A 23,462-nucleotide genomic window follows, 5' to 3' on the forward strand; every position below is an offset into this window, starting at 1 on the left:
TCTGTGAGTTTGTCACAACAAGTGACCCCTCTCACATTACACACAGTCATTTGATGTGTCGTTCATGTGAAAATAGGCCTATCCATTAGTGCATCTTTAAGTAAAGTACTTGTGCAAATATAGTGCCAAAGGAATGTAAGTGGCAGGTTGCAGCACATATTTGATACAATCACATTACCTGTTGAAGGTATTCTAGTATGCTTTATGTAATTTATGGCTTAAAGTGGCTATAATCATTATTTTTATATAACAATGTGACAAGGTGTGGCTGCTAGTGATAAAACTACAGACAATTAAAACCAGAATCTACAGCTCCCCTCGGGCTCACAGAGCTTTTTAGTGAGGTTCAACTCATTATTTAGCTCTCCGGCCCACAACATATTGTTTTATTTTTTCATTGTTCAGGCTGCTGTTTTCAGCAAAAAAAAAAAAAGCTCTTAAAAACCCTCTATACATTATCTGCTCAGTGCTAAACAGCAGACGGATCAAGTTAGTAAGTAGCTGGTGACTATGGTGGAGTGTTTCGTAGCCAAAGAGCCAGATATTTCCCTCAGGATTGGATAATGAAGAGTACTGGACTTATATTCAACTTGGTGATGATATTGTCACCAAAGGTTCTATCAGACAATTTTCTAAATTGAGTTGTTCAGGTACTCATACTTTTTCTTAAGTTGTATGCATTTTTAGACTTTTTTATTTGGAAACAAAAGGTTGATATCACTTTTGCTATTTGGAACACAAAACTTTGAAGCTCAATATCTCTAAACCATTTAGAACGCAGATAGAACCTTATAATTTGAAAGTGGTGATATATCAGTAATGTTCATGACTTGTTTCTGCTGCCCCCAAGTGGCCAAAAAAAAGGTTATTGAAGGTTTAAGTTTGTGTGCATTTTATGTATTTTATGTGCACTATTTCTGGCTGCAAAACAAAACAAAACAAAAAAAAAAATCTTTTTGCGGAAAATACAGTTAAAACTGAATTAAAAATAAATCCTGGATATGATAGGAGCAATCATGAATAGGAGCAAAATGATAAGAATGAACACATGCTGCATTCCTGGATAGTACAAGTAGCAACACTGCAGAATTCCACCTAACATTTCTTCAAGGTTTACAAATTTCAGAGCCTCTGTTGAATGTGGTTGCCAAGGTTCCGCTTCTATAATCTTTGGTTACTGCGGCCTCAAAGAGCACACGGGTGACTCCTTGTTATAGGTCACCGCTCAGCCACTGTGACCTACACATTTCCTGTACCTTTCTGGAGCCATAATGAGCCCTTTGCTGTGACATTCTCTTTGATTTTTATTCTCTGTGCTGTGTCGGTTTACATCTGGTTTTGCATGGACATCCTTATGTTCCAATTGGCAATCAATACTGTTGCCTTGACTGGCTTTCCTAAAAAGAAATAAACAAGCACACTTGCTTGTGAGCACATCACAGTACACATGTAAACATCTTTCATCTGGTACACACAAATGCACAGGAATGGATGAATGATTTATTTTGAATTGTAACTATGAGCTGCAGGGACTTGTTTCCACTCTGCTCGTGTGAGTTTGGGGGCTCTGAAACCTGAAAACAGTGCTCTAAAAACTGCCTCAAATGCAATGTGAATCCATGAAAGTAATGAGCCGTGACACGCTCTCCACCAAGAATCATCTTTTATTCAAAACTTCGAGAAAAAACTTGAACCTGTGCTTGCAGACAAACTTTAAATGGTCAGCTTCAGTGCAACTTAAAAGCAGGCAAGTAGAAAAATCCTTATCCAGAAACAACACTAGAGACCAAAGACTGTCTGTTCCTATTAGGTAGTTGTCCTTCACAAGTCATCATGGCTGCGAGGCAGGGTCACAAAAAAAGTCACCCAATCCCGGGACATGATGATGAAACCGTGACAAATCAACTCATTCTTTCACTCCAGAATCTGCAAGTCGCTATGCCACGGGATTTTCACTTTCTCTTTGAGTTTGGGAGCCAGTGAATCTCGCGACTCAATGGTGTTCATTTCTCTAATCCAATCCCTGTATAAAACCTCCCTTTGAACGTCTGCTGAAAAAGCTGAAAGGCAGCACATATATCCCTCCCCTCGTTCGGCTGCTCTCTGCCTCTCTGATCCACGCTCAGTGTCCGACGCACAGGCGCTCGCATGGAGCGGGGATAGAGAGGCAGATCTAATTAAGTTTGCTGATGGTGAAAGTGATGATTATTCTGCAGGAAGAAAGGAGAAGGAGGAAGAGGGCAAAGAAGATAACGAGAATAACTGCAGGGGGCTGAATACACCCTTCCCTCCTCCTCATGATCGTCATCATCATCACCACCACTGCCATCATTAAAGTCATTATTCAAATGATTCAAACTTTTGTTAAGAGTAATTTACACTAAGATAATATCCATTTTAACAATCTACAATTATTAAACTGGAATAGCTCCGCGCAGTAGACTCTTTGAATATTAATGTATGAAATTCAAATTCTGCTGATGACTGTTTCTCTGGTTCTTTGAATAATTCAACTTTATCCAAATATATTTTGTTAATTTTCTTGATAATGATTGTTTATTTTGCCTTATTTTGTTATTAGAAAATTGATCGTGCCATTTTAATTCTATTAGCAAAATTAAAGAAAAATAAAACTAAATATTAAGGCGGCAGACTTGTTAAAGTTAATGTGTGCTGCTCTTTAATTCTGTTTTCCTACTGTTTCCTCTTCTCTCTCCATCCTGCTTTTAATCTCTGCCAATCCCAACAGCAGGCAACTTCTGTCGAGTCTCTAGAATGAGGCTGATCTGACTCAAGCACATCGGCATCCTCTGACCATCGCCTCATCCAACCTGCACCCCTCCCCTGAACACCTCCTACTCTCACTTCCTCCAGTTACGTCTCAGCCAACCGGGAGTGTGCTCGCTGCTGGAATAAATTAAATTGCGGCGGTACGGTAAAGGGGGAGGGAGAGAGAGAGCGCCGCGAACGCCATTCACACATTCAGTGCGCTGGGAGTCCAGGCACCGTCAGCAGCATCGGCGGCTCTCCGTGCGCCCTGCATGCGCCCCGAGCGCGTCTCTCCAATAAAGAGCAGAAATGAGTTAGAGGGCAGCAGCTACAGCGACGCTTCCCACACGCAGGTGGTCATTTGGTCCAGAACCCAGAAAATATTGGTGTGTTGAAATAATTAGTCTACCCTGGAAGGTTTGACCCCTGTGCGCTCTAGAGGCATCGTGTCCGCTGCGACTCATTCCGTTGGATTGGACCTACTGCGCATCGTCTGAAGGCTCTCCGCTGGAAATATGCCACTGTGAAAAGGAGGAGAAGAGCGCGCTCTGAGGAGGTTGGATGTCATCTTCTGTTTCACTCAAGTTCCGCTGCCCCTAATTGTGCGTCTGTTTGTATTTGTGGCGATAATCCACCCCGTAAAAAGTCCTTTGCCAATGTCGCCGCGTCTGTGCGCCCAGCCGAACCCAACTTCACGGTCCTATCAGGGGATTTTGCGGAGACTAATTCCGACCAGTCACGGACCAGAATACTTCCAGAATAAGGTAAAAATCATCATAATAAATAATAACAGAGTTTATGCATTGGGGCTTTTCTAACATTCAATTTAAATTTAATATATATTTTTAAAAAATTATTTGCTATATTATGTATATTAAACCTAATGTAGATACTCTAACCTCTAAAATTAGTGACCCTTTGTCACCATTTCTGACCCAGCAATACTGGAGAAATGCAGCTCTCTTAGTTCATCTCTATCACACTCACGCCCAAACCACACTTACAATCTTACTGTTCTCTGTGTGTGAACTGCTTCAATTCCTCACTCTCTTCCTCTCCTTCCTCACCCCCAGCAGGACTCATCCAGAGTGCAGGGAGAATGAGGAGTCACCGGGGCCGGGGGAAGCAGCATGAGTGGCCCGTGCATCTCAATTAGACTGACGGCCCTCATGTTTCTATGGAAGTGGTTAACACTAAGCCTGCTCCAGAGCTGGGTGTCAGTAGGGGCCGGGGCGGCGGACCCTGCCGGGGCTGGCTTCAGCGGCTCCAGCGGGCCACTGGGCTGGCTCCTGTCGGACAAGGGTCCTTTTCACCACTCCCAGGAGTTTGTTGATTTCACAGAACGCTACCAGCAAGGATTCACCACCAAGTACAAGATATACAGGTGAGAGAACGCGGACGGCAGCAGGGTCAGGGATGACTGCCTGCACAGTCTGCAAAGCTGATGCCTGCGAGGGAGGTTGTTTGTGAAATGAACCAAATGCTGGGGTGTTGTGTAATTACTTAAAGCCTTCCTGTGGCCTTGCTTAGAAGAAAAGAGGCATATTTTTTGCAGGATCTTTAGAAAAGTATAGGCAAGAGACCACATACTTTTCTTTAGACTACAAAAGATGCAGATTTAGTAGGTGGCAAACTGTGGGATGAAGCACTGAGACGATTACTTAGTGGAGTTTTGCATACAAATGAAAGCTCTGCATGTGTTCTGCACAGATGCAAGCCTCTTTGGGGTGTGACTGGCTGCTTCCTCTCTTTTTTTGTGGGCAGCAGAGGCATATGGTTCGAGTACGATACAAACCCCCTGAATGCTGCATATCAGTGGAAACTCAAAGTGGAGATACCGCAGGAGGGTTTGGGCAAAGCAGCGGGACGTAACAGATATCTGACTGAGCCAGTTGATGTGTGACAGTGGGTAGACAGGATGGCTTCAGAAGTGTGTGATGTGAAGTATAGTGGGTGTGTGCTTAGAAGCAGCAGGGTATCGTTTGAAAGCTTGTGACAAGGACATTTTTGCAGTTGTTTTTTTTTTTTTTTTTTGAGACAACAGGGTGGAATCATGGGATTACAGGACAGAATTCCATGATGCAAACTCCCACGTATGAGATCACAGGATACTAGGTAGCTGTCTAGTTTGTTGTCAATCAGATATAAGACATGAGAAAGTGTGTATGCAGTTTTAAAAGCAGTGTTTTTCTAATAAAATTTAAGATGCAGCTCTGAATCTTGCATCTCAAAAGACAGAATGACGATTGTCAGTTTACACATTCCACCAAAGTTCACCAGTCATGTCAAGTGAATGATTTAAGCTACGCACGCTAGTAAACCAGAGTGTAACAGCTGTAAACCTCAACTGTATACCCAGCGGGCTTTCTTCATTTGTAAGTCATCTGTGTGTATGCAAGCGTGGGTGTGTATTTGTGCTGGTATTTCCCCCTGAGTTTTATTCTCTTCAGGATAGAAACGCCTCTGAAGCATTTAAAACTCTACATCGACACTCAGACTGATACTGAACCACCGCCTAAAAGAATTTTATCAGTCTGAGGCAGCATGACCCACACATGGTGTATAACTGTAGGGGTAACATTGTGTGTGGGTGTTTATGTAATGGATATATGATAGTATTTATACATGTTTATTTTAAAAATTGCCATAATAAGTGGATTTTGCATACTGTTTTGACTTCAGGGTGTCACGGTCCTCTAGAGGTGAAGAAATTTCATGGATTATAAAATCATCTCAAAATGCATTTTTCATCCAGAGTCGCCAAAAAAACAATGTTAGTTTTCTAATTTCATGAAACCTTGACGTGCTGTTTTCAGCCGACAACAACAATAAGCTGACCGTGAGTGGGCGTGCATACTCAAGTGTCTGTGTTTGTGGCTGCGTGTCGTGCCAGGTAAGTGTTGTGATACCCCGCTGATGAGAGCGATGCTGGCGGAGCATCCACAGCCGTGAAGTGGAGGGGCTGATGCCAGCTGAACAGAGGTTTGACTGACACTGGCATTTAGCAGCTGACAGGGGTGACAATGCCAGGCAAAGATAGAGAATGTAGCGCTGTTGGCTTTCTCACATCCATCACTTCCTCCCTTGCCGCCTCTCTGCTGGCCTCTTCTTTCTGTCTCCCAGGATGTCTCTATACCTCCCTTTCTTCCTTCTTGTGTTTTTGTCTTCCTACCCCACCCATGGCATGAATATCCAACAGATATTTGCATACATAAAAACCACAGTATTACTAAAACTCCCACGGACAATCTTCTGACCACTTTTCGTTTCCAAAACTAAACACTCTTTAGCATTCTCTAACCTACAGAATGACTCCACTTGACCTCTATCAGCAAATATCCAGAAATGCAAACTTGACAAGTCTATAACCCTCCTTTCCCCTTGAGCTACAGTGGCCTTTTCGGTTTCCTCCAAAGAGAACGAAGCTGACTAATTAGAGCAAAAATCCAATAGAAACCCAATGAAGAGGAAGAATAGCACCATGTTAAAAAGTGGAATAATGTTTCTGCGTTGTCATTTGCTTTCCTTGCCTTTAAAAACAAGTCTTTTTAGGCTTTAAATATCTTGCACCCGAAGCACCGACCGTCATCCATCGCCGAGCAGTCGAGGATGCCAGTTAACTGAGAACTGAAGAGATCACAAGTGCCTTCAAAATGCAACGGGCTCTGCCATTTTATTTGTTCCAAAACAGACTCATGACTTTTGAAAGCCAGAAAATCCTAGGCACAGTAATCCTTGAGTCATTCGTATTGATCAGCAACACAGCTCTGCTTCTTGTAGACACATTATGGCCATTTATGGGTTTGTAAAAGTCTTGTTATTGGCTCTTGAATTGTCACCGGGACATGTTGTAATCCAAAACCCAAACTGGCCTCTTGTGGAACTGAGGAACAGCCAAAATGTCCTCAGTTTGGACAGTCATCCTCAGTGCGTATGCAGATTTTTGGTCCTTGTAGCTGTAGAAAAGGCTCATTATAACTGCGTGTGTGCAACCACACATGAATACTGAGATGAAGACTGAGAAATTGTAATGAGTAATTACTTTCGGTTAACCACTGGGTTAAAAGACGTTTAAATAAAAAAAAAATAATAATAATGAAAAGCAGCCTCTGTTTCTGCCTTTATCTCCATGTCTATCTCGATTTTCTCCTTTTTTTCTCTCCCTCCCTCTCGCCATCCCCCATTCTCCCTCCCTTGTCGAATGATCTCAAACCAATTGCTCTCCCTCGCTCATAAATATTCTCCAGAGCTCGGTTGGCCTTTCCCGTCAGGGGGCAGGGGAGAGGGAGTCGGGATGAGGGGGAGGACTGGAGGAGTATCGCTACAGAAGAGGGGACGTGAGAGGAACCGGAGCTTTATCCCCCCCTGCTGGCTGGTCACTGCACCGGAACAGCTTGTAGCCATTTCTAATTATAATTAAAAAAAAATGGAAATTTTAATGGAGTATCATTCAGTGTAGAAGTTAGTGTTAGTGTGAGTGTTTAATTTTTTACACTAACAACCTTTCATCTTCCGTCTGGTCCACATTAAAAGGACAGATTTAAAAGCTCAGAGAATTACAGCTTTCTGTCACAGCAGTGTAATATGAAGCTTTGTAAAAAAAAAAAAAAAAAGTGATTTTCAAACTGCAAACCCTCTAAGTGAAAGAGGTTTTCTCTTCTCAAGGTCTGATCAAATGCAATAATTCAAGCAATGAATTAATGGATTCAGCGGGTTCAAAAGAAAGCGAGAAACAGGCACTTTACAATATTACTCCTACTGTGACTGCAGAAAAATGCACCTGTAATGCCAGTCATAATGGCAGGTTTTAAAACATCCATTCATTCCATCATTTTTTGTCTTCTTCTGTTAAGGGTCGCAAATTTCCTAAAAGCTTTTTGGCATTATTTCACACTGACAGCAGTTGCATGCCTCCTCGTCCACCAGATATACTTGGGTGTGTTCACAAAAGACAAGCAGTTAACAGCATTTCAGTATTGACTGCTCCTCTTGTTCACGCTGATAGCATGAGTTCACATTAGAGATATTTCTGTGACGCTCCTGCTGTTAGGCGCGCATCACAGGTGGAAATGGGTGTAAAATGAACAAAAGCATGTTTCATTTAATAATTTAGAAGCTTGTGGTGTTGTGAAATCACTCCTGCGAACGCGAGTAGCTCTCGCTCCATGATTTCTGTAGTCGAGCTGTAGCCACAGACAGTAGCATATTAGTCAAAATGTCAGCTCCTCCTTTCTTCTTCTTCATGGGCCATAACTTTTATATCACGCCTCATCTCCCATGTTTTCTCCTCTCCTTTGTCCCGTCAGCCCACTGGCTATTGCGTTGACTCCATGTGATGTAAGGAGTCATCTCTTGTAATTATGGAGTGATTAGTGTTTCATGATTATGCAAACATGTTTGTAGAAAGAATAGGATGCAGAGGCATGGTGTTGAAATGCCTGTGCTGCACCGTGGAATCATGTCATTTAGATCCGGTGGAAGTATTGTAATTCATCTGTCTTGTGTATATGATTTTGTTGTTGTCTTTTAAATGCGTTAGCTGAGATAGCACATTTAAAAGAGATTCTAAATTCTATGGAATAAAGGGGTATACAACAGCATGGAGTACATGAAGCAATGATGAGAAGAAAAAAGATTAGAAAATAGCATTAAAGAATATAATACCAGAATGTGCTGCGGCGAAACACAATACTGCAGTAAGCCATATCATAGATTAGAGTAGGTGTACAGGGAATGAATATTTAATACTGAAATACAAAACTCTTAAAGTCTTAAAGGATAAACATCTGGCGTTTTTAATATGAATGTGTAATTCATGAAATCAAAGGGACCTTTCGATGTCTTTGACGAATTTTTCTAGAGCGGGGTGACTTCATGGATACACTTTGATATCTCTGCATTCAGTGCAAATGGTTTGCTGTCAGTGGCGGTAGCAATGTAAACATGATTGTAGGCAATGCAGGATTCAAACATATTCCAAAATAGTGCCTATCTGTTGCTATTTACTTAAAGTGTTAGACTGTGCTCTGCTCCAGTTAGCAATCAAGAGGCTTCCCTTTACCAAAAGAAATCACTGGTTGCTTGTTCAAATGCCAAAATGTTGCCTTTGGTTCCATGTGAATAATGACTTTTGTCTCTCAGATGAAGGGCTTGATTCTGTTATAGCAACATAAGTCCTCTCATTAAGGATGTCAGGGAGGAGTCGGCAAAGTGGGTGACTTTTACATGCTCAGACTGTTCACTTTCCTTTATCCTTAAGTTAACATTGTTTCCTTGCACCATCACAATAATCCTCCCCTAACCTAAATTAATTAAGGTCTGTGCCTAGACAAAGCAATTTCATATCAGTCATTTTGTAATGGTTTTAGAATGCACTGACAAAGTCCTAGGGATGCTGGATCAATATAACACTTTGAGAGCCAATGATAAACCTGTTAATTTGTTTAGGACTTGTTGGGAGGATTGCCTGAATGGTTTGTGATGTGAGGGAAAGAGACATAAACTATGGTCTCTGGGTTCAACGTCATAAAATTTTACACAAAACCATCCAGAATGTCTTCTTAAAAGATTGAAGGGTGGTATAACAACACTGCACCACTTCCACCTTCTTTAAATTTGTGTTAATTTATGCCAATATATGCTCTTACGTCTGTTTTACAAATCCAGGGCTTGGAGCCAAAGAGGCGTCATATCAGATTAAACAGAGGAGCCAAAGCAAATTTTGATCAAACTTGAATCAGCTGCTATTGCCATACACGGAATACAGTGTTTGTTCTTTTTGTGTTATCAGATTGAGCATCGTTTTAAAAACAATATTGTTTCAGTTTAAGTTGAAAAATGGGGGCATGTCAGTAAATCACATTAATTTCAGTTAAATTGTATCAATACTAGACATTCTCCTCCCAATTTATCACACTTTGTCAGTGGCCTTTCTACATATTACATGCTAGATGTCCTCCTGCATCTGCTGTTGACGTTCTGGGACCACCACCAATACCTGGATGTAAACAAAAGCACTTGGTTGCGTTAAAGCAACAAAAGCCCATAGTTAGGGAAATCTTACGGGAAACGAACTCCAGGCTTGCAAGTGAAAGTGCAGGGTTTGTTGGACCCATCCACAAACAATCCGGCCCACCCTGCAGGGGCTTTGCAACTCTTTATGTTGCGTCGTTACCGGCATTGTTTCAACCTGTTGCCGTCTAGTGGCATATCATACCACCTTGACAGGAGCCGTACAGCTGCATAAAATGGCACTACCCAGCGGTGTATCGTACATCGCAAAAGGTGCTTTTTGCGTCAGGTGTCTGACGTGGAAATTACTGACAAAGCAGCTGTATTTGACTTCAAAATGAGAAGGGGCTGAGCAGCTACACTTTATGTTTTCAATACATGGTCAATGATTAAGTCTTTTTGACTGATTAAATCTCCCATTTTTAACCCTGGGGAATTTTCATCGCATTTGTAGCGATATGAAGCACAGTTTTTATCCAGACAGACATTAAACGTGGCAACATAACTTTGGCCTTAACTTCTCTGTCTTTTTGCTTAGTTTTTTTCAGTTCTCAGTAACTCTTTTCCTCTTCAATTTACCCTCTGGCTCTAAGTCGATATCGAGACCATCTATTTCATCTGGTTCATCTTCCATCAAATTCATTAAAATCTCCTCTGCTGTGGTGAGCTTACACCCTTTTGGCACTGAACAAAGCTCTACCCATTGTGCTTTGTTCAGTGCCAAAAGGGTGTAAGCTCACTTGTGCCCTTTTGGCACAGACCAAAACCTCACTTTTCTAGTTATGCCTTTAAGTTTTCTTTTAATGACAACCTATCAGCCATCATTTCAGCTGTGTCCATTTGGCACTGAAAAGATCTCATTTAGATCTTTCATTTATTGCTTGCACTTTTTGTGATTTGTGATGGCATATGGCCACAACTCTGCTACCTGGCTGGTTGAGGTTTTCAAACATAAACAGATGATCACCGGCTGCAATCCTGATCACATGGACATCTTTGCGTCCATCTCTGCATCCATATCTACATCAGTGGAGGCACTGTGGCAAGCATGGAGGAATTAAACACTGACTGCAATCCTGACCGCATGGATCATCTCTGCCAAGCACACTGCTAGCCACTGTACAGGCGTTGGACAATAAACTGAACAACCTTTGACCCTGTGTCAGTTTCCAATGGGATATTAGGAAGTGTGATGTCCTTTTTTTCACCAAAACTTGCTAAATCTGCTAAATCCTGGAATACCAGACAGCATTCAATTAGGTGACTCTAGTTTTCTATGAGCATCTGGAAGAACAGAGGACTCTGGCAAGAAAAAAGGAAGAGGCATGTGATTTATGAGGAATGAGGATTGGTGTGACAGTAAGAATATTGAAATGGTGTCCCATTGCTGCTCGCCCTGCACCACAAGGGGAATAGACACTCTGGATCTCTGTTTCTCTGATTCAGAGGTGGCTGTAGTGCGATTTGTTGAGTTGTTGCCCACGTCTGGTATGATCATGCGAGCATCTTGCTGAGGTCAAGATATATTAAAATAACCATTGTGCGTTCCAACACCCATACTACCATACTACTATATAGTATGCCAAAGCAATATTTAGTATGTCCCAATACATAGTATGTCAAATGCAGTATGCCAGAAATACCAGGGTGTTCTACAACACACGGCCTAATTTTGCAGTACGCAAGCCAGCATGCTCTTCTGGCTATTCTGACCCACAGTCCTCTGAGCAGCAGACAATATGTCACATTGACTGAGCCACAAACAGATGACAGCTTGACAGCTCATTGACAGCTGTTTGACAGTAATGTTATGAGAAAGTAGTATGTCCTGATTGTGTGCATACTGCGTGCAATAGTTTATATTTTTTAAGGGCAGCTGCAGTACCTAGTGAAAGTGAAAAAGAAAAAGTACTCGGAACGCACCCCCAGTGATGCCTGAGGTGACAAAATGGTCAGACCAATCAGAGGCCACTGTACAGTCTGCACTACATATCGCAGTCTGGAACACATTCCAGTACATCAGTGAATTTAAGGAGTAAAATGAGAATCATTTATACCTAAACGACAGTCAAATAATTTCTTAACGAGAGACCATGAATTACCATAAACATGCACTGCAGCCTTTAATTTAAGGCTGACAATACACTGACAATTAGGAAGCAGCAGCCTATAATTTAAGAATAGAAAAGGAAACAGGGTTTACAATGCAATGCATAAGTTGAAGGAAATGATAGGATTGTAAGGACTGTAAGATGTTCCTCGTCATGAAATCACAAACAGGTAGTTTTAGGCAATTTGAGGATAATGAGATACTGTATCTGGACGAGGAAAAAAGGTCAATAAAATAAAACTCTTTGACTATTCTGCCTCGGTAAAGTTACAATAAACAGCCGATGGATGCAGTTGGTTCATTTCACACTTCATTTAGTGTTGGTGCTATGTTTCTTTAAATGCAAAACACATTCCAGCACTTCCCCTCTGCTCCTCCACTTTCCTGGCCTACGTAACCAAATCAAATCTGACCTTGCACACAATGCAGGATGCTGTTGCAGTGGAGGCTGTTGATCCTCGGTGCAATAGTCTTGTTTGTTTACAATCAATATATTAGTGTCTGGAAGTTATTATGGTAAAGATTTTTTTGTAAACACACAACGCAGAACAGACCCCGACAGAGCTACGGAGATACTGTTTTCATCGAACTGCAGTTTTCTCTCACGCATGAATGCTTTGTTCAATGACAGAGTTGTGGTTGAGACAAGTCTATTGTCCTTCACTCTGAGGTTGAATGTTTCTCCAGGACAGAAGCAGAGCAGCCTCCTCCTCTTGATCACCAGCAGTGATGGCAGTGACGAGGACTTCATCCAGCACAGAGCTTATGGTTTCTGACAAGTGTGTGATGGGGGAGTTATCAGGGCCAGAGGTCCACGGAAGCAGCTTTTATGAAAGAGACTCTACTTCAGTGTTTGATAGGAATGTCACGATTCTCCAAATCCACAATACGATTAGATTTTCATTTTTTTCAGGTCACGATTGAATTCAGTTTTTGAATTTTGATTTGTGGAGATGATAGGCAGTGTATAAAGATGGACTGCATGACAGGAGTGCAGCCAAGAAATCTTAAGTGCCTCTGGGTGGCTGGATGCAATATAGGTCATGAACCCTGCCCCCTCTGTGTTAGCGGATGGAGCATTGGCAAATAAAAACATCAGAGCACACAGCAAATCATTGCTTCCTAAAGATTTTTGTCATTTTGTTTGGACTAAGACAAGTTCAGTTTTAATTTGACTAGTTATTAAATGCTATAAAAAAGGGGTTGTAACATCATGATTGACAGCTCTTTGTTAATAGGTGACCTTGCCATCAATGGCTCTGCTTGCAGTTGGGTCGGACAGGTGAATGGGCAGGAACTGAATACCATGGCTCCCCTTCGCAATTGCTACTGCGCAGACTCTGGCTCCAAATGACTTCACCAGTACAAGATGGCTTTGCCTGGATCCAGGACATATTAGCTTCTTTTTTGTATGGTGGGAGGGTGTGGAGATGTGTTGTCCATCTTAATTTACAGTCAAAGATCAACAGATCATGGGTTTTCTGCCCTGAAAATCTCAGAGCCCACTGGCTATTGGTCTGACAATGATGAGCATCTGGCAACGGCCAATATTTTGGTGGTTCCAGTGTAGCAGGCAGACATCCAGGCCAAGACTGCCTCTTCTGTGTGCCATTGTGTCATTGTATGTGTCATTTTGGTTAATCTCAATGAACAGATATCTGCATGTGAATGCAGATAAATTAAAAATACAGCTAATAAAAACCTATAAATTAGATTGAATTTTGATTTAGAATCAAAATTGTGACAGCCCCAGTTTGACTATATTTTATATGGATGTCCTGATCTATGGTTACTGGGGTAGGCTGTGCATGCTAGCTTCAGTAGATTGTTTTGTCCCCTAAGGTTCAATATTTTTTTCCCAAAAATGCATCTGCAATATCATCTTTCATTGTAGACTGAGCCTGAAACAGAAAAACATGCCGCCCACTCCCAAATGACAAGGAGAATTCTCAAGTGTAAACCAGGTGTTAGGAGTGGTAGATGGCAGAAAAACTCCTCGGTGCACAGGAAGTCGTGAATCAATAATGTAAGACTGAATTATCACTAGTTACAGCTCTTCACAGTATGTCTTCACACAGGTATGAAGATGGAGACATGTCATGATGTCTTGGCAGTAAAGTCCTATAAACCTTCAAGAATTCACACAATGATTTACTATCACTGTTTTGAGCCACTGCAGTGGGAAGTTGTCTTGTGTAGTGTCAAAGGAATTTGAAGCAGTTGTAATGATTCTGTCCATCCCCTCTGTGTGTTAAGATTACATTTTACAATTTTCTACAATTTTAAAGATCATAAATACTATGGCTGTAACTGACTCAGAATTCTATCAGTTGATTCAGATTTGGCAGTCCAATATGAATATTCAAAAATGTGTTTTTTTTATTCGATATAAAGTGTTGAAGTTTGAACAGGGTTCAGCGGGACTTTCAGTGTGACACCAGCATTCATATAGTGAACAAGCTAACTGCGCTCACAACAGATCAGAAGTATGCAACAATGCTTTTGGCTGGCACTAGATATCAAACAAAAGCCGCAGACTGTATTGTATTAAGTTACTGAGTGCCCACAGCCTTTTGTTCCAAGGTGTAGAGTGAAAGCTAAGAGCGCTCACTCTGCAGCAAAAAAAAAGACCGCTCAACTTGAAGCAGTCTCAGTCGACTTAGGAGTCTCCCACTGATGATTTGAGTGTCCACCTGTCCACTGTACTCATGTCACTAAATACAGAGATGTTGGTTACATGGCTTATCAGTAACAACACTGCAAAATGTGATCATAACTGAGAGGAATGAAGACCTCAAAAAATCCATATCAGAGCATACAACCGTTAAAGTGTTAAACAACAAAGTGTGTAATAAAAAATGGAGCTGATGCACGTATGTGGTGACACAGCATGCAGCTATAGTGATTAAAATTTAAAAAGCCCACGCAGGCATGTCATTGACAGAAAGCCACTGTGTCATGAGGTGCAGGCTTTAGCGTAGCTGGTGGCTCTTCTATCTTCTGTTCCATTTGTTTGTGTGCGTGAGTGTGTGTTTGAGGTTGGGGTGTGTGTGCACAGCGTGTATTAACAGTATGTGCATGCCTCATTATGTACACAATGTGATTCCAGGCATTCCTTGTTTTCTGTGTGAAGAGGAGTCTCTTGTCAACAGTGTTATGACAAATAGCAATACAAAAGGGATCAGCAGTCTTCATGTCAGCAAACCCTCCTGCAAATCAAGCTCTCTCACTCTCTGACTTGCCCTTGCTTTGTGTTACCAGGGGTGTAGTGATATTCAGGGGAGCTACAAATCAATAACGCAATTGCCTTTTAACAAAACTCACCCCCCTGCAACATTTTAGCTGTCTTTTATTCACACTGCGCTGTATTTGAGTTCAGATCCACAAAACTGGCCTGAGTTTGAATTGCCGCAGTAAACCATGGTAAAATGGTGAAAATGCATGTTTGCTGTTTTCTCTTTATTCTAAGAAAAATACAGAAAAAGCTTTGCTAAAATAACTAAACGTCAAAAACCTTGCTAACCTTTCTGGTTTGGAGATGTAAGCTGGTAACCAGTTCAGTCGGACACATTTACGTCAAGGAAGTGACCATTTATAGCAAATATTTGTTCCATTTGGCAGAAAAGGCTCTGCTTGTTTAGGGAGTTCTCAAAGAATCAGGGCACCAAGGATGACTTCTCTCAACACACACACACACACACACACACACACACACACACTGAGACATTATATTAGTAAAGTCAACAATACCAAAAGCATATTCTATACAGAAGAGGCTGAGGTGGTGGAGGGGGCTGCAGCAGGGAACAGATTTAGCATGAGTGTATCAGCAGAGTAATTAGTTAGAAGTGTCAGGTTATTAAGGCCACTGAGTACCCCTTGTACAGATATGATTGGATGCTACTAGTCATCTGGTAGCTAGGCAGCTGATGAATGAGCCACTGATGATAAATGAAGCAGCTGATGCCAATCAAGGCATGGCAAGTCCCACCATTACCCACTTTTGACTGAAAAATGCTTCCACAACATAAAATTAGAAAACACATGACATGATGTTGCCGGAGGTTTTTATCTAAATGTGCATGTTCATTTCCATTGTTATTGGTCTCAAAACACATCATGGCTCTGTCCAGCTGCTGCATATTTCTCAACTCAAGCCCCTGTTTGGTAAAAAAGCTAAGACATAATAAGTTACCAAACTGGGGAGGTCCAATCTATTATCAGATAACACACATAAGTAATAACAATAAATTAGGGTAAAAAGGCTGTAACATTTGGTATCATTCACCACCACCACAGATACCTGACTGGAAAATTAAGAAAGAGGATTATTTCTTACCATAGATTTCTTACCATCTGCCCCATGGCTCCACTCACCTCTCCACACCACTGTGACAGCTGTATCCACAAAACCCAGAAGATCGCAGAGCTGGAGCAGCGCATTTCAAACCTCTACTGGATTAGGGATGAAGAGGCGCGGCTTGACTCCGTTGTCGCTCCAGGTCCTGGTCCCCCTGGCAATCCTGCGGATCTGGACTCAACCATCCCAGAATTTGGTCCCGGCTTCATGGATACAGCAGATCCCAACCCCACTGGCTTGGCCCCAGCTGAGCGGTCAGCCTCGGCTCCTCAGCTCCGAGCTGATGATCCAGCCGCCACAGTGACATCCAGGCCGGCCTCCTCAGCTGCAGCCCCACATCCTCCGGCGGAGGACCCGTGGCTGCTAACTTCATTAGACCGCCTCCAGCCGGTCCAGAATGCTGCCGCCAGGCTTCTGTCCAGATCTCATAAGTTCACTCACATCACTCTAGTCCTGGCATCCTTGCACTGGCTCCCTGTTAATTTCAGGATCCAGCACAAGATTCTAACCATCACTTACAGAGCCCTCCATGGTCAAGCACCTGCATACTTGACAGATCTGGTGTCCTTTCACTGTCCTGTCAGGTCACTGCGGTCCGCTGAAGGCCACCTACTTACTGTCCCTCACACAAGATTAAAGACAAAAGGTGATAGAGCCTTTAAGGCTGTTGCACCGAAATGGTGGAATGCACTACCTCATGAGCTGAGAGCGGCCTCCTCCGTGGACATTTTTAAAACACATCTGTTTAGGCATGCGTTCCATTAATTGTCCATTGTATCATCTCTGTATTTCGCTGCACTTTACTTTTTATTTGTTTTTGTGTATTTTGCATTGTTTCTGTTATTGTATTTTTTGTATTTTATCTTGTGAAGCACTTTGTGAGTCCTCTCTGTGAGAAGTGCTATATAAATAAATTTACTTACTACTTACTTACTTATTGTTTGAAATATTACATGTAGCTACTGTGATGTCACCAATTGGTTTGTCGACTGCCGTTTTAAAGCCTTGAGTTCGGCATTTTTTTATTTGGACCAGAGGGTGGAACTGTGGAGGTGCAAGGGGTGGAGCCTACTCCTAGACAGTGCTGCTGCCTCACACACAGCCTGTCATTCAAAGTGGCCACATCTGTAATTGCGCGTAACTTTAAGCCTTAATAAAATGTGGTGAGTTAGGCCTGCATTAAAATTCACCCCTAACAGATGTCATGAATCAGGACAGGAGATTAGCTATAGAGACCAGGCTGTAAACATGTTTGTTTCTGCTGTACGTTTTTTTATCATGGGGATCAATGGGAATTGACTCGCTGTTGGAGCCAGCCTCAAGTGGCCATTAGAGGAACTGCAGTTTTTGGCACTTCCACGTTGGCTTTATTTTTCAGCCTTGGAGGTTGCCACTTGTTTATAACAAATGTTAATGGATTATATTCAAATAAATGTAGGGCATGTCAGCAGAGATACTAGCTAATGCTAGCTAAACAATTTGCAAATATTAATTTAGGTTATAGAGTGCCCCAGGAATGAGCTAGCGTTTTTGCACTCCTGGTCCTCTTGTCTTAAATTCAATGGGTTTTTGGCCTGAAATAATGTTCTTGGTTCACATAAGCATAAGAGGCTCTCATGTTTTGTTCGACGACATAAAATACGTCTGTACATATTTCACTTGTAAATTTTAAAGATTTCATGCATCTTAAAAAAGGCGATTGATAACAAGTGGCTAAATGAGACTACAGAATTTCATCACACTGAACATGGCTTTACAGCCTTGTTGTGGTGGGAATGTCCCGATCACATTTTATTGCATCCGATCCGATACGAGTCCTTTATTTTGAAATCGAGTCTGATACCGAGTCCAAATTGTCCCATAAGGTTTGTTTTTTATTTAAATAGTATCCAAAAAGCTTAGCTGTGGTTCAGCATCTTCTTCGTGTCTTCAACAAACAAAATAGGCCGATATCTTTTGTAGCAGTTTGACACATGAAACAGATATTTTTCTTTTACTCAGTCAAACTCCACAGAGAAACCATAAAACCCATAAAACAGGTCCCTTAACACCAAAATTAAATGGTTTTTACCTGGTTTCTGTAGAACAAAAGAATTATGCTATACTATACAAAAATACAAATACAACTGTAATATAGTAATAAAGTATATATTTTTTCCACCAAAGAAAAGAAATGTTCTGTTCCGTTCAGTCAGTTCAATCCAGTTCAAACACATCACAGTTCAGTTCAGTTCAATCCACACAGTTCACTAAACAAAAGAAAACTCCATCCCAGGTTTTCCCGCAAACAAGGAGGTAAAGAAAATCCACTGTTCACTCTGACTCAGTTCAGTTTCAAAACAACAAATCAACCTGGCCCGAAGGTTCCAAATAAGGAATAATGAAACGGAAAGTAACCCCCGGCTTTTGCCAACTTACGGGAACGTGTGTGAATGCCGTAACGCTCTGGCGTTGTTTCGGGCGTGGAGGCTCTGTAGGATCCCTTGATATCCATGGTGGAATCTCTGAGGTGAGGCCGGTGGCCGGATGGATGATATTCCACAGGGAAGCGCACCTATTTCGCGGACTTTGAGCGGTGTAAAATGCCGTGGTAGGCCGAATGCACAGAGGACTTCTGGCTCATTGCTCACTCACCGGCGTCTCTCGTCATACTGCCAGGAGCGGCATAATGTAGGGGCCGGTCTACCTGGGCTCAGCTGATCAAGCCATCCCACTGGCCGATAGCACCGGTGGGTGTGTCTGGAGGTACCTCAGTGTCTGGAGGTGAACAAGCCATCAGCTGACTGTCTTATAAAGAAATATATATATTTATAAAATATACAGGATCGCCACACTTTATACATTGGAAAGCGGAGTAAACAGTGAACAACATAGATGAAAAACCTGGCCATTGTTGTTGTTTTGATTCCTCCTATCGGCTATTACCAATTACGATTTTGTAAAAATAACTGATCGGTGCAGATATGGATCGGGACATCCCTAGGTGGGGTGTTAATTTAAGCGACCATAGTGTGGTGAGTTTATATCCTAACATTAGCTTTATACTTCTGGTGATCGCATTTAGGCTTCAAAACCCATAAAAGTGATGTTTTGTGGAAATAATCTATCAAAACATGTAATTATCATAAATGTTTCTAACAGATGTAACTTTTTGCAATAATCCAAAATCCAATGGAAATATTCGGTGGGCTGTTTGACGAGGGAACTAGGGTGACGCTAACTTCTATGTCAGCCTACAGAAAAAAGTAATCCCTGGAGCAGTTTGTTGATGAACAAAATAACAGGTATTGGTAAGTGATAAAGTTCCAAATTATGGTGCATATAGAATTTGGCAATTAACGCTTTATGACAATAATATAGGAAACAGTATTGAGAGAGCAGGCTAACATTAACCCTCCAGAATATTACTGAATATTATCAATTGTTTGAAGGTTGGTTAAAGTAACCAAGTGATTGGTTTCTCCAGTTAGATGAGAAGAAAACTGTCGGGACCAATGGCCAATGAAAAAGTCTGTGCTCACTTTAAAAGTCTGTCCACGCAATGTAAAGAAACTTGGGAAACATGTTCAGGCTTTTATCTCTAACAGTCTGGACTACTGCAATGGTGTGTTCACAGGTCTGTCTGAGACAGCAATCAGACAGCCTCAGCTGATCCAGAATGCAGCTGCCATGGTTGTAACAAGGACCAGAAAGGTTCAGCATATAACTCCGGTGCTCAGATCACCAAACACGCTCAGTTTCTTACAGAGTCATATTCTATTGCTTGTCCATAAATCACTATATGGTTTAGGTCCAAGATACTTGTCAGATCTCCTGACCCAGTATGAACCTTGCAGACCTCTGAAGTTGGCTGTTTCTGGATCAATGGTTATTCCCAAACTAAACCGTAAACATGGCGAAGCTGCTTTTAGCTTCTATCCTGCTCAAATGTGGAGCAACTTGCCAGAAAAGCAAAGGCTCGAGACAATGCTGAGCACTTTCAGATCAAAGCTAAAGACCTATGTTTTCACCATTGCTTTTAATTAATTCTCTTTTAAGTCATTGTTATGTGTTTGTTTTATTGTTTTATTTATTCTTTGCGCTTTTGATTGTTTGTTCCATTGCTTTTTTATTGCTTTACTCTGTGTGCTTTTGTCTGTTCTCCTTTGTTTTTATCTTTTGATTGCTTCTTTTTATTGTTTTTATCATTTGTTTCTTGTGCTTTTACTTGCGAATCTGTGAAGCACTTTGGGTTGCCTTGGGGTCTGAAATGCGCTATGTAAATATATTTGCCTTGCCTAACAGTAGTTATTGATTATCAAACATGTAATATTACCTGCTTCAGGAGAAAATGAGATTGGTCACATGCTTCACAGTGACATAATGACTTTCGTTTATAGTTTCCTTTCCCAACAAGGGGAGTTTCCTGAATAATAACTAGTAATAAGTAATTTTAGTCTCCTCTTTAGTCCATCTGTTGAGTATAATTTTAGAACAAACAGTAAAATCTAGAGTGTGTCTATTTCAGTGAAGAAGGAAAAAAGGAAAATGCTTGGTTGCTTTTGTTTTTTCCTGATTTTACATCCCCAACATAATTAATCCTAATCCTCTACAGGAGAACGTCCGTGGCAATGGTCACAGTCTGAGGTAGTAATCGAGTGTTTGAAATGCGTACTTGAGTAACACTTAGTAGCATCAAAGGCATGAAGACACAAAAAGAGCAAGAAACAGTGTGCTGTTTTGTTTATAGGGCCTCTCGGCTGGTTTAATAGGATTTTCACAAACTAATGGTCCGATGTTTGTTTGATGTTGTTGGAAAAACTGTTGGTGGCAATTCCGTGAAGCGTTCACAACCAGCAGCTATTAACTAACTCATTACACTCTCTTCTCACGTCTTCATCTCACTTTCGTTCCCCGTTTGTCTTCACGGTGGGTGGATTACCAAAAGACACGAGCGTCTCCATCTTCTCTCCCCATATCTTGCCTCCACTCTGGTTTGACTCTGCAGCTGTCCTCTTGTTAAGACTGGATCATCAGAAGCTCAATTAACAAAGCTGATCTACGACTCTCTGAAGGTGCCTTTCAGGAAAATGCTCAATATGCAACTGGCATTTGTAGAATGTCTTTTGATGTCACTCAAATGAAAAGCCTCTTTGTTTGTGATTCTCAATTTCTAAAATCATTTTTCTGTTGCTAATGGCATGTGCATATTGAAAAGGATCAATGTCACATCAGATTAAACCAGCAGAAGAAAAACCGTTGGGAAAAAAAATGCAATATTGAACAGCAGAGCAGTTGCAGTTTGCATGCAAGGTCTTTCAAATAATCGTAATTTGGTTTATCTTCCTGAATGAAGCATGAAGGACTTTTCTCCCATTTTGCACAATTCTCTTTGGGGAGGTCCTTGAAATAACATTGAGTCTACATCAACCAACTCTTTTGCACAACGGGTTATTTTGGTATCTAGGGTAACCCAGCTACAAACACACACATATGTTTTCACACAGGCCTTTTTGATGATAAGCAAATGTTTGTCTCTCATCATGGTAAGGTAAATGTTGGGTAGCTTGAGTAGTTTTTTTCATTATTGTTGTTTTCCCTTCCACAGTCATTTTGGATCCACTTAGAAAAACGCAATAATTTCCAAAAAAAACCCTATTATTTTCTTTCACTCAGTGCCATTTTTTTTTTTTTTTTTTTTTGCTTTTTGTCTCTTGCCCTGATTCATTTATTGAATGCAGTCCTCCCAAAGCTTTGACTATTTAAAGCATGTATCTGTCTAAATGTGGAAAATGGCAAACCAATTTTGTAGCGGCCAGATCAACCCTGACTCCTATTTATAAACCACTGCTACAACTACTACTACTATAGCTACCGCTGTAATTACTACTTCACTTTAAAAGAATCAGAATGCTGCCTGGTTTATGTTTTTTTGGAAACACTGGCAATAAATTAGTTTATGGCGCTAGAACAGTAACAGTAAGTTTTGGCATTGAAAATAAAATTTGGGGTTGAAAAAGGAAATATTGGCAGTGGAAACATTCCACTGAAAAATAAAACACAGGCATTAAAAATTGTTTTATTTTGATATTATTTCTGCAATCTGATGTGTTTTTAATGAAAATCTTAAGATGTCACTCCCTCTCAGTGTCACCTCTTTAATGCTGATGGCAGCAATGCAAAATTTTATTCTGATGCCAAAACTTGCTGTCACTGTTCTAGCTTTATACAAAGTGTTGATACTAAACTTATTTGATCATTGTTTGTCAGCAACATATTTATATTCATAGTTATGTTTGGGCACCCACCAACCCAAGCGCTAGAGAAAAATATTGGCATTGTACGTTTCTGCAAACCATGGATACTTTACATCAGTATGATTGTGGATACGTTTAAACTTTATGATTTAACAGTGCTATTGTTAATGTGTGGTCAGGTTGTAGGAACAAAAAACACTTGGTTGTGGTTAGGAAAAGATCATGCTCTGGCTTAAAACACCTGGTTTAGGGGGCAGGATTCTACCCAGAAATGCAACAATGTCTCAGTGAAAAAAAAAAAAAACACTTTTCATGGCACTATCCTGAGTAGACAAACAAGAATGGGTTGCTCAAAAACCACCCTTGTTTAGTGTCTAAAAAGCCCCTGGAAAAACAGCAAAGGGCTGTTAAAAGACATCTGGTTTTGTTGTTTGTTGGTCTCAAACAGCAGTCTGCTGTGGTCTGCAGCTTGGTAGGCATCCTACCTAACCCATCCACAATCCACCATCCTCTCCAACTCCTGCTGACAAAGTCAGCTCTTATACTCTGTCACAAAAACATTGATATGATATGTGTGAATATGCAAATATAATTTGTGGTTTGCTGAAACGCACAATGCCAACATTTTGTTCTGGCAACTGGCCTGCACCCACAGCACTTGGTTAAAATTAGAGAAAGACTGTGGTCTGTGTTAAATATTTAAAAAGTCAACAGGAACATAGTATGAGACTGGATGAGTTTTCCTCTTCTACATGTAACCAAACCCCCAACCTTAACTTTGCCTTATCTTAACATCATTAGAAACCCAGTCTCGTAGCACTTTATTCACGAGGATAAGAAGTTGCCAGTGAGCATCTGACCCGCAATTATGTTGCCTATCAAAAACTAACTAGTAAAATGAGAAGTATAATTTCCAAGGGACAGGGTTGTCTGTTTTTAGAGCTCCTTATGTGTCACAAAATTCATATGTGAAATG

At 41.1% G+C, this 23,462-nt stretch overlaps 1 protein-coding gene across 2 annotated transcripts in view; it reads left to right on the top strand.

The window, feature by feature from the left end:
• The first annotated feature begins 2,939 nt into the window (after positions 1-2,939).
• LOC117254495 (BMP/retinoic acid-inducible neural-specific protein 3-like) overlaps positions 2,940-23,462 on the top strand; it is a 71,230-nt gene continuing 50,707 nt past the window's right edge. The window contains exons 1-2 of one of the 2 annotated variants that reach the window (XM_033622843.2): positions 2,940-3,533; positions 3,843-4,153. In XM_033622843.2, the coding sequence (XP_033478734.1) occupies positions 3,900-4,153 (254 nt within the window). In that variant the 5' untranslated portion in view covers positions 2,940-3,533; positions 3,843-3,899. The remainder of the gene's footprint in view (positions 3,534-3,842; positions 4,154-23,462) is intronic. The other variant, XM_033622844.2, reaches the window with a different exon arrangement.

The sequence above is a fragment of the Epinephelus lanceolatus genome, chromosome 6 (genome assembly GCF_041903045.1).
Source record: "Epinephelus lanceolatus isolate andai-2023 chromosome 6, ASM4190304v1, whole genome shotgun sequence".
NCBI classification, from domain to species: domain Eukaryota; kingdom Metazoa; phylum Chordata; class Actinopteri; order Perciformes; family Serranidae; genus Epinephelus; species Epinephelus lanceolatus.